At 44.1% G+C, this 11,626-nt stretch overlaps 1 protein-coding gene across 1 annotated transcript in view; it reads left to right on the top strand.

The window, feature by feature from the left end:
* The first annotated feature begins 6,557 nt into the window (after positions 1-6,557).
* The window catches only part of tex9 (testis expressed 9), a 49,460-nt gene continuing 44,391 nt past the window's right edge, over positions 6,558-11,626 (top strand). Inside the window, exons 1-4 of the mRNA XM_078530339.1 lie at positions 6,558-6,633; positions 8,029-8,129; positions 8,750-8,813; positions 10,552-10,628. Of these exons, the coding sequence (XP_078386465.1) occupies positions 6,607-6,633; positions 8,029-8,129; positions 8,750-8,813; positions 10,552-10,628 (269 nt within the window). The 5' untranslated portion in view covers positions 6,558-6,606. The remainder of the gene's footprint in view (positions 6,634-8,028; positions 8,130-8,749; positions 8,814-10,551; positions 10,629-11,626) is intronic.

Here is an 11,626-nt window from a genome sequence, read left to right as displayed (position 1 = left end):
TTAAGAAATACATTCTAAAAAGTGGTTTAGCCTGTGGTGGGCTGATTCTAATTTCATAGTTTTTATAGTTCACTGTTTTGCTGTATCATTTGGTCAATGTATTATTTGATCTGTAAATAAATCTGACCAATTGTTTAGCCTTTATGCATTGGTCTAAGGGATGTTTTATTCTGCAATTCAGAAGAGACAGAACAACATTGTGATCATCCCACATGAGCTCCAATGAAAAACATACTGTGATTAGGGATTAATTATTAAACCTGGGAACAATAACCCGTTGTTAGCAAAAATAAAAACGAAGGTTTCAGATTATAGGAGATTTTTGCTGATAGAAATGCCCTCTTGTTATGAGCAATAAGACAAAAGTGTTGGGAAAAGCCCACATCACACAGTCTCACTGAATTCAATCAAATCTGCTGAGTTAACTTATTTTAAGTCATACAGTGATTAGGACACACCAATCAGGCTCAAGATCCCAGAGAGAAAAATACAATTTGAGTTCCTTCTCCATATTACTATCCAGTGGAAAATTGTGTATGTGGATGTCAAGTGAGAACACAGTCAGGATCAACTGTGCTTTCTTTAATAACAAATGTTCACACGGGAAGAAAGAAAGAATCTGTAGTTATATAACACCTTTCAAAACCTCAAGATATCCCAAAATATTTCGCAGCCAATTAATTACTTTTTGAAATGTAATAATTTTTGTCATGTTGGCAAATACAGCAGCCAATTTATACAGAGCATGGAAGATCTAAGCCAATGTTTTTGGGTCCTGACAAAACAACACATCCGTGCCATTTGCAGAATCAGTCTCCCTGGTTGCTTGCTCATACTAAACCAGACTGTGCATGGAACCTCAGTGTTTTGTTCAATCCAAAGTTGACCTTCAATCCCTACATCTTATCTATCACAGAGGCTGCTTATTTCCACCATTGAAACATTACCCTTTCTAGCAGCATCGGTGGAGAAGAGTACAGTTGACGTTTCGAGTCCTCATGACCCTTCAACAGAACTAAGTTAAGGGCCCCCCCACCCCCCCACCCCTTAAACCAGCGTATATTTCACCCCTCCTATTTTACTTAGTTCTGTTGAAGGGTCATGAGGACTCGAAACGTCAACTGTACTCTTCTCCACCGATGCTGCCAGACCTGCTGAGTTTTTCCAGGTATTTTTTATTTTTTGTTTTGGATTTCCAGCATCCGCAGTTTTTTTGTTTTTATTTTTGTTTTTAACCCTTTCTACCCTCCCTTATCCCAATGCCACAGTAGCACTTTTGTTATGTTACTGGGCCAGTGATCCAGAGACCTGGACTAATGATCCAGGGACATGAGTTCAAGTTTAAATTCATATAAATCTGGAATAAAAAGCTGCTTTCAGTAATGGTGAGACTTAAGCCACTGGACTGTTGTAAAAACCCATCTGGTTCACGTTAGGGAAGGTAACCTGCCATCCTAACCCGATCTGGCCTACATGTGGCTCCAGGCCCACAGAAATATGATTAACCCTTAATTGCCCTCTGAATTGGCCTAGCAGGCCATTCAGTTGTCTCACAGGCAATAAATGCTGGGCTTGCTAATCAAGCAGGTATCCCAGGAATTAATTTTTAAAAATCACTTCAAGGCTTGAATTCTCTAAATCCTCCTTTCTGCTTCCACCCTCCATAAACTTTGGGTCATCCAAAATTCTACCTTCCACCCCTCATTAAGCCCAATTCGTCATCATCCTTCCCTCTCTGAGCAAGTTTGGCTTGCAGAAAAATCAACACAACTGATGGGCAAGTCCTGAAGAGCAGACAGTAATGGGCATTAAACCTGTGACATTCAAAACAGTAATCTCCATCAGTAAGTACACAGCCAGCGTCTGGTGGACACCACAGAATCTGGAGTGGATAATAGTAATAACATTATTATTTATGTTTAATGTGATTATGTTCTTCATTAGTTGTGCCCTTTTAAAGAGGATCGGAGGGACAGTTTTGTTAGTTTTCCAGCTGGTGACACTGTCATTCTATGGGTTGTTGAAGGGAGGGAGGGAAGGACTGTCCGTTTATGGGATCTCAGTCTATAGGTCTCAGTCTAGGGATTGTTGTTGGGAGGAACAGACTGTCTGCTTATGGGCTCTTAAGTCTATGAGTTCTTGGAGCGATGGACAGATGGAGAGGCGATGGCGTAGTGGTATTGTTGCTGGACTAGTAATCCAGAGACCCAGGATAATGCTGTGGGGACCCAGATTTGAATCCTACCATGGCAGATGGTGGAATTTGAATTCAATAAAAATCTGGAATTAAAGTCGAATATTGACCACGAAACCATTTTTGTAAAAAAAATCTCTCTAGCATTCACTAATGTCCTTCAGGGAAGGAAATCTGTTGTCTTTACCTGGTTTGATCTACATGTGACCCCACAGCAATGTGGTTGACTCTTAAATGCCCTCTGAAATGGCCTAGTAACAAACCGCTACAAAGTCACAAAAAAGGAATGAAACCCGGTATCAACCTAGGCACCGGAAACAACAACGACAATCTCAGCTCTGTCAACCCTGCAAAGTCCTCCTTACTAACATCTGGGGGCTAGTGCCAAAATTGGGAGAGCTGTCTCACAGACTAGTCAAGCAACAGTCTGACATAGTCATCCTCACGGAATCATATCTTATAGATCATGTCCTAGGCACCATCATCACCATCCCTGGTATGTCCTGTCCCACTGGCAGGCGGACCCTATCGAGGTGGCCGCACAGTAGTATATAGTCAGGAGGGAGTTGCCTTGGGAGTCCTCAACATCGACTCCAGACCCCATGAAGTCTCATGGCATCAGGTCAAACATGGGCAAGGAAACTTCCTGCTAATTACCAAATACCGCCCTCCCTCAACTGATGAATCAGTGCTCCTCCATGTTGAACACCACTTGGAGTAAACACTGAGGGTGGCAAGGGCACAGGATGTACTCTGGGTGGGGGACTTTAATGTTCATCACCAAGAGTGGCTAGGTAGCACCACTACTGATCGAGCTGGCCGAGCCCTAAATGACATAGCTGCTAGACTGGGTCTGCAGCAAGTGATGAGGGAACCAACAGGAGGGAAAAAAGAACTTGACCTCATCCTCACCAATCTGCCTGCCGCAGATGCATCTGTCCATGACAGTATCGATAGGAGTGACCACCGCATAGTCGTTGTGGAGACAAAATCCCGCCTTCACATTGAGGATACCCTCCATTGTGTTGTGTGGCACTACCACCGTGCTAAATGGGATAGATTTCGAGCAGATCTAGCAACTCAAGACTGGGCATCTGTGAGGCTTTGTGGGCCTTCTGCAGCAGCAGAATTGTACTCAAACACAATCTGTAACCTCATGGCTCAGCATATCTCCCACTCTACCATTACCATCAAGCCAGGGGATCAACCCTAGTTCAATGAAAAGTGCAGGAGGGCATGCCAGGAGCAGCACCAGGCATACCTAAAAATGAAGTGTCAACCTTTTGAAGCTATAACACAGGACTACTTGCGTGCCAAACAGCATACGCAGCAAGTGATAGACAGAGCTAAGCGATCCCACAACCAATGGATCAGATCTAAGCTCTGCAGATCTGCCACGTCCTGTCATGAATGGTGGGGGACAATTAAGCAACTCACTGGAGGAAGAGGATCTACAAATATCCCCATCCTCAATGATGGAAGAACCCAGCACATCAGTGCAAAAGATAAGGCTGAAGCATTTGCTACAATCTTCAGCCAGAAGTGCCAAGCAGTTGATCCAGCTCAGCCTCCTCTGGACGACCCCAGCATCACAGATGCCAGCCCTCAGCCAATTCGATTCACTCCACATGATATCAAGAAACAGCTGAAGGCACTGGATACTGCAAAGGCTATGGGCCCTGACAATATTCTGGCAATAGTACTGAAGACTTGTGCTCCAGAGCTTGCCGCACCCCTAGCCAAGCTGTCCCAGTACAGCTACAACATTGGCAACCACCTGGCTATGTGGAAAATTGCCCAGGTATGTCCTATATACTAAAAGCAGGACAAATCCAACGCGGTCAATTACAGCCCCATCAGTCTACTCTCCATCATCAGTAAAGTAATGGAAAGGGGTCATTAATAGTGCTATCAAGCAGCACTTACTTTGCAATAACCTGCTCACTCATACCCAGTTTGGGTTTCGCCAGGGCTACTCAGCTCCTGACCTCATTACAGTCTTGGTTCAAACATGGACAAAAGAGCTGAACTCCTGAGGTGAGGTGAGAGTGACTGCCCTTGACATCAAGGCAGCATTTGGCAGAGTGTAGCAAAAATGGAGTCAATGGGAATCAGGAGGAAAACTCTCCACTGGCTGGAGTCATACTGAGCACAAAGGAAGATGGTTGTGGTTGTTGTTGGAAGTCAGTCATCTCAGCTCCAGGACATCACTGCAGGAGTTCCTCAGGGTAGTGTCCTTGGCCCAACCATCTTCAGCTGCTTCATCAATGACCTTCATTCCATCATAACGTTAGAAGTGGGGATGCTCGTTGATGATTGCACAATGTTCAGCACTATTTGCGACACCTCAGTTACTGAAGCAGTCCATGTCCAAATGCAGCAAGACCTGGACATTATCATTATCAGGCTTGGGCTGACAAGTGGCAAGTAACATTCGAGCCACACAAGTGTCAGGCAATGACCATCCCAAGAAGAGAGAATCGAACCATCACCCCTTGATGTTCAGTGGCATAACCATCGTTGAATCCCCCACTATCAACATTCTCGGGGTTACCATTGACCAGAAACTGAACTGGACTAGCCATATAAATACTGTGGCTCCAAGAGCAGGTCAGAGACTAGGAATCGTGTGACGTGTAACTCACCTCCTGACTCCCCAAAGCCTGTCCACCATCTACAAGGCACAAGTCAGGAGTGTGATGGAATACACCCCGCTTGCCTGGATGAGTGCAGCTCCCACAACACTCAAGAAGCTTGACACCGCCCAGGACAAAGCAGCCCTCTTGATTGGCACCCCTTTCACAAACATTCCCTCCCTCCACCACCGACGTACAGTAGCAGCAGTGTGTATAATCTACAAGATGCACTGCATGAATTCACCAAGGCTCCTTCGACAGCACCTTCCAAACCCACGACCACTAGCATCTAGAAGGACAAGGGCAACAGATGGATGGGAACATCACCGCCCGGAAGGTTCACTCCAAGTCACTCACCATTCTGACTTGGAAATATATCGCCTTTCCTTCACCGTCGCCGGGTCAAAATGCTGGAACTCCTTTCCTAACAGCACTGTGGGTGCAACTACACCACATGGCCTGCAGCGGTTCAAGAAGGCAGCTCACCACCACCTTCTCAAGGGCAACTATGGATGGGCAAATAAATGCTGGCCCAGCTGGCAAAGCCCACATCCCGTGAATGAATAAGAAAAAGCCTATGAGTTGTCAGAGGGAGACACAGACTGTCAGTCTATGGGCTTTCAATTTATAAGCTGTTGGAGAGATGGACAGGCCGTCAGTCTATTGGAGTCTATGGATTGTTGTGGGGGGGGGGAGGGACAGGCTGTCAGTCTCTGGGAGTCTATGGATTGTTGTGGGGGGGGGAGGGACAGGCCGTCAGTCTCTGGGAGTCTATGGATTGTTGTGGGGGGGGTGGGGACAGGCCGTCAGCCTCTGGGAGTCTATGGATTGTTGTGGTGGGGCGGGGGACAGGCCGTCAGTCTCTGGGAGTCTATGGATTGTTGTGGTGGGAGGGGGGACAGGCCGTCAGTCTCTGGGAGTCTATGGATTGTTGTGGGGAGGGGAGGGACAGGCCGTCAGTCTCTGGGAGTCTATGGATTGTTGTGGGGGGGGGAGGGACAGGCCGTCAGTCTCTGGGAGTCTATGGATTGTTGTGGGGGGGGGGGGCAGGCCATCAGTCTCTGGGAGTCTATGGATTGTTGTGGGGGGGGGGACAGGCCGTCAGTCTCTGGGAGTCTATGGATTGTTGTGGGGGGGGGAGGGACAGGCCGTCAGTCTCTGGGAGTCTATGGATTGTTGTGGGGGGGGACAGGCCGTCAGTCTCTGGGAGTCTATGGATTGTTGTGGTGGGGGGGGGGGAACAGGCCGTCAGTCTCTGGGAGTCTATGGATTGTTGTGGGGGGGGACAGGCCGTCAGTTTCTGGGAGTCTATGGATTGTTGTGGGGGGAGGGACAGGCCGTCAGTCTCTGGGAGTCTATGGATTGTTGTTGGCGGGGGAGGGACAGGCCGTCAGTCTCTGGGAGTCTATGGATTGTTGTGGGGGAGGGACAGGCCGTCAGTCTCTGGGAGTCTATGGATTGTTGTTGGCGGGGGAGGGACAGGCCGTCAGTCTCTAGGAGTCTATGGATTTTTTTGGGGGGGGGACAGGCCATCAGTCTCTGGGAGTCTATGGATTGTTGTGGTGGGGGGGAGGGACAGGCCGTCAGTCTCTGGGAGTCTATGGATTGTTGGGGGTGTGGGGGGGGGGACAGGCCGTCAGTCTCTGGGAGTCTATGGATTGTTGGGGGTGGAGAGGGAGGGACAGCTCAAGCCCCGCCCCCTCCTCCGGCTGCAATCCTCGCGAGGTTTCCCGATAGGTTCCCGTCGCCTTGGAAACCTGGGGAAAGGGACGCGCGATGGAGAAGTGGCGGCCGCAGGGCCTGGTGAGGCGGGGTGGGGTGTGTGCGTGTCGGCTGGCAGACGCCGGGCTTCAGCCCAGCGCGAGCTCCCAGCCCGGATCTAAAAGCCTTGTGTTCCGGGACTTGGCTTCAACACCAACCTGCAGTGACCTGTGTCTGACCATGGACCAGGCTTTGGTGCACGTTGGCAGAAATCAGATTGATTTATCATTAAACACAAGTAGCTGCTGCGGCCGAGTTTAATCCAACAAAACAAGAAACTGGGCCCAGGCTGTCGGGCACCAGAAAATATTTAGAGTTACCTGACAATCTATAGATTTTCTCCTTGATGAGACTGCAGTAATTATGCCACAATTGTTGCATCATTATGTGTTTATTTGAATATATGTCAAAAGTATTTCATCTGTTGAACCATAACTTCATAGAAGAGAGATTTGCATTTTTATATCATGCCTTTTCCCTCAGGACGTCCCAAAATGTTTCACAACCAATGGAGTAATGTTGAATTACAGTCACTGCTGTAATGTTGGAAATGCAGCAGGTAATTTGCAGACAGCAAGGTGATAATGACCAGATAGCCTGTTTTAGTGATCTTGGTCTTAAGATAAATATTGGCACTGAAAAGAATTCTCTTCCTCGAAATAGTACCATCTGAAACGGCTTCCACCTGAGTGCGCAGAGAGGGGGGCCTTGGTTTAATGCCTCAGGAGGAAGACCATAGCGCAACACATCCTCAGTCCATAAAAACAAAAAACTGCAGATGCTGGAAATCCAAAACAAAAACAGAAATACCTGGAAAAACTCAGCAGGTCTGGCAGCATCGGTGGAGAAGAGTACAGTTGAGGTTTCGAGTCCTCATGACCCTTCAACAGAACTCAGTTTCTTCACCCAGAGAGTGGTGAGCCTGTGGAATTCTTTACCACAGAAAGTAGTTGAGACCAAAACATTGTATGTTTTCAAGAAGGAGTTAGATATAGCTCTTGGGGTGAGAGGGATCAAGGGTATGGGGAGAAAGCAGGAGCAGGCTATTGAGTTGGATGATCAGTCATGATCATAATGAATGGCGGAGCAGGCTCGAAAGGCTGAATGGCCTACTCCTGCACCTAGTTTCTATAAGAAGAAGTATCTTTGGCATAATTGGCATAAACACTACATGGATGTAGGCAGGATGGATTTTGCAAATCCATTCTATAATTTGTTATTATAGACTATGAATTACACCTTACACTGTGCCACCTAATAATTTATTTTCTAAAAGAAGTAATTATATTTTAGTTCTAGACTTTCAAGTTTAGAAGAAGCAACTAAATGTATTTGTGTTTAATCAAGCTACTCTTTTGCTGTTCATAATAAGAAAAGTTCTATTATATCTATAAAAATGATTTTCTTACAATATTTTTGGATTGTTTTTAAATCTAGGCAAAGAAAGCCCTGCCTGTTAAATCTGCCTCTCTTCCATCAACAGCTTTGACAAGAAAAGCTCTTGCAGGAGATTTACTGGCTAAAGAGGAAGAATACAAGTATGAAAAGTTTCTACATTAAGCTATATATTGCACATAAGAACTTAAGAAATAGGAGCAGGAGTATGCCATCCTGCTCCGCCTTTCCACATGATCATAGCTGACCTTCAGCTTTAACTCTACTTTCCAGCCCGCTCCCCATATACCTCGATTCCCCAAGTCATCAAGAATCTGTCTATCTCAGCTTTGAATATATTCAGCAATGGATAAGTGTCTACCCTGTCAAGCCCTTTCAGAATCTTGTATGTTTCAATCTGATCACCTCGCATCCTTCTAAAGTCGAGAGAGTATAGACCCAATTTATTCAGCCTCTCTTCATAGGCCAACCTTCTCATCCCAGGGACCACAATCTAGTGAGCCTTTGCTATATTGCCACCAAGGCAAATATATCTTTCCTTAAATATGGAGACCAAAACTGCATGCAGTACTCCAGGTGTGGTCTCACCAAAGCTCCATTCAATTGTAGCAAGATTTCTTTATTCTTAAATTCCAATCCCCTTGCAATTAAAGCCAACATAATTTATAATTTTAAGTTTTGTCATTGTGGATGTGCAGTCAATATAAATGTTGTGTGAAAACTGAATTCCATTTCTTAAAAAAAAAACTTGCTATTTAATTAGGAGATTAAATGCAGAACTGGAAGCAAAAACAGCCGAACTGGTCCGCCAAGCTGAAGAAGTTATGGTAAGTTTAGCTAATGAGTAGGAGACTATTTTGAATTGTGGTGCTATTTTCTTGGGAAATATTCCTTACCTTTTTTCGTCTTCCCCACATTTATCCAAGTACAAATTTAAATTGAGATTAAAAATCATAACCCCAATTAAATAAAGAAAAAGACTTGCATTTATATAGCACCTTTAATAACCATTGGATGTCTAAATAAGCTTTACAGCCAACGAATTGCTTTTGAAGTGTAGTCACTGTTGTAATGTAGGAAAAGTGGCAGCTAATTTGCCCCCAGCAAACTCTCTCAAACAGCAATTTGATAACAGACAGATAATCTGTCTTTTATGATGTTAATTGAGGGATAAATATTGGCCTGGATACTGGGACAACTCCCCAGGTCCTAGGAATTGCTTTAGCATTATTATTGCATTGAGCTGCCCAATATAGAGGAATTGCGAAATAATGAATTAATAGTTCATGACTGCATTAGATATAGCTTCCAAATATTACCCACATTAAGACATGTTGCTCCAAAACACTGTTCCATGGAGTAACAGGAAGTGGATTTGATCCGCTAAGTCCTTATGCACTGAATTACTGATTTTCACAGTTTTTCGGTTGATGTCAACGTAAGACAAGAGAGTTGGTGGGGTGGTGTAGGGCGGAAATGGAATTTCAAACCCCGCAGCTATGGTTGGGGGAGGATAAAAAAAAGTGTAAAATTGCATGACGCATTTCCAGTCTGCCAGATGTGTGCCTGCCACCATTTTTAGAGGCAGGACTGTTCATTATACTTAAATTAGGTGCCACATTGCGGTTGGGATCCTGATTTAAATTTAGCACTACTAGTTGGATTTCTCGGGTGCTAGATACCTGGCAGCTAAATTCAGCTGGCAACAATCAGACCAAGGAGGTGAGTGCTTTCTATAGCATTCCTTGTGAGCCAGGAGCAGCAGTGCCCCCTGGTTCCCTCCAGCAAAACTTCTGATTGGCTGACCCTCCCTCCCATTTGCCTATCTAACCCTCTCCCATCCCAGCTCCCCATAAGTATCAGGGCTTTGGTCTTTGGAAGTGAGAGCAAGTAATCACACATACAGTTGTGAGCTGCCTATTGATTGGCTTAGCAAAAGGATTGGCAAAATACTGGGAGCTATTCAGATTTTTACAGCAGTGTTATTTCAGCTGTGGTGTGTTTTTCTCATTGCTGACCACTGTCCTACTCTGTTTCTGGCAATCAGAAAATCACAGCTGAAACCTGGAGGTCTTAAATGACCCTATTCCTGAAATTTGTGTCAGTTACAAAAACCTGAATATCTTAATAACAGATTATAATAATGCTGATCCTGAGAAGAAAATCCTTTAACCCCTTTATCTTTATTGGATTTTTTTTATTGTTTTGGTTAGCTGTGGTTTGACAGGGAAGGAGAGCCCAGGAGGAGTACATTATGTTCAAAACCTCCCTTTTCAATGGCCCCCATATTGGCAATGTTTTTATTTTGGGGAAAAAAAGAGACTTTTTTTTTGCTATTAACATGGTATTTTGAACAAAAAGTATTCTTTCTATGTTTTCCTTCCACTTTTAAATAAAGTGTATTTGTACTGGGTTCATATTGCTTGAATTTTGTTTATCCATTTTTTTTCCTTGCTTTTTTAACATCCAAGTTTAAAATAAGATTTTTGTGGTAATCCATTTTGCTATCTTCACATTCTCTTACATATTAAACTGTTAAGAAGAGTTATTTGGTTATGTGTCTAGAAGGGACAAGAGGAAATGCTATCTCAATCAGTATCACATATTGGAACAATTGCCATTGTGGATGATGAGAAAATGAGGTAAGATAATTACACATTGAACAAAGTTAAAGGATTACCTATGCAGGAATAATGTACTTTAAATGTTTTCTTATCTTCATGTGAACTTTTATCACTCCAAGTGACAGTATCAAACTCTTATAATGCAAATGTCCATAAACGTGCATAACCCCAACCTCAAGTGTACCCAACTCCCAGCCAAACTGTTATGATATTTTCTCCCATTTCTTATATAAACAATCCTACTTGCTCTGAGTAAGGTAGCCAAATTATTCACAACTTGTGCTTTTTGGTGCCATTTGGACCATTTTTAGTGTCTCCACGATGCTCTGGCTAACATCAACTAACTCTGACCTGGGATTTTTCTGATCTATATGGATCAGTTACACTCCACAGAAACATTTAAAAAGCACACCCCAGCCCCTTTTAGTTTTCTTCCTTTACCCCTATGGATGTGACTGATACAGGTGTTAGCAACCATCTGATACCTTGCAAAATAGTCTTTATTACTCTGTCAACCTGAACACTGAATGTAACTAGTTTATATGACCATGCGTCATCACAGCAGAACCAGAATGTTTCCAACATCCATACATGTATTTCTAGCAGGAGTCCTTGGGTAATATGGAAACTATGACAATGGTTTTCTCTTTCTTAACCAGGGATATTGAAGCTAAGTAAACTATTTCCTCCCCAATTTAGCTGAGATCAATTAACTCACCATAAACCAGCGATCAAATCTGGAACATTCTAGTATCTCAAATCTTTCTTCATAAATATAGCCCTTTATCCCCAGTGCCATTCTAGTGAGCCAATGCCGCATCTTTTCTATTGCTTTTAAATCTCTTCCTTAATGTCACAGCAAAAACTGTACATGATATCCACTTGCAACTTAACTTGGGCCGTTACATGTTCAGCATTCTCCTTTTGCATTTTAAATTTTTTGCCTCTCAATACAAAACCAAGGATTCAGCTTACAATTTTCAATGACCTGTGTATCTGCATAACAAGATCCCTTT

The sequence above is a fragment of the Cetorhinus maximus genome, chromosome 26 (assembly GCF_964194155.1).
Source record: "Cetorhinus maximus chromosome 26, sCetMax3.hap1.1, whole genome shotgun sequence".
Classification (NCBI taxonomy): domain Eukaryota; kingdom Metazoa; phylum Chordata; class Chondrichthyes; order Lamniformes; family Cetorhinidae; genus Cetorhinus; species Cetorhinus maximus.
The sequence above is the reverse complement of the archived record's forward strand: the minus strand, read 5'-3'. Positions and strand labels throughout refer to the sequence as shown.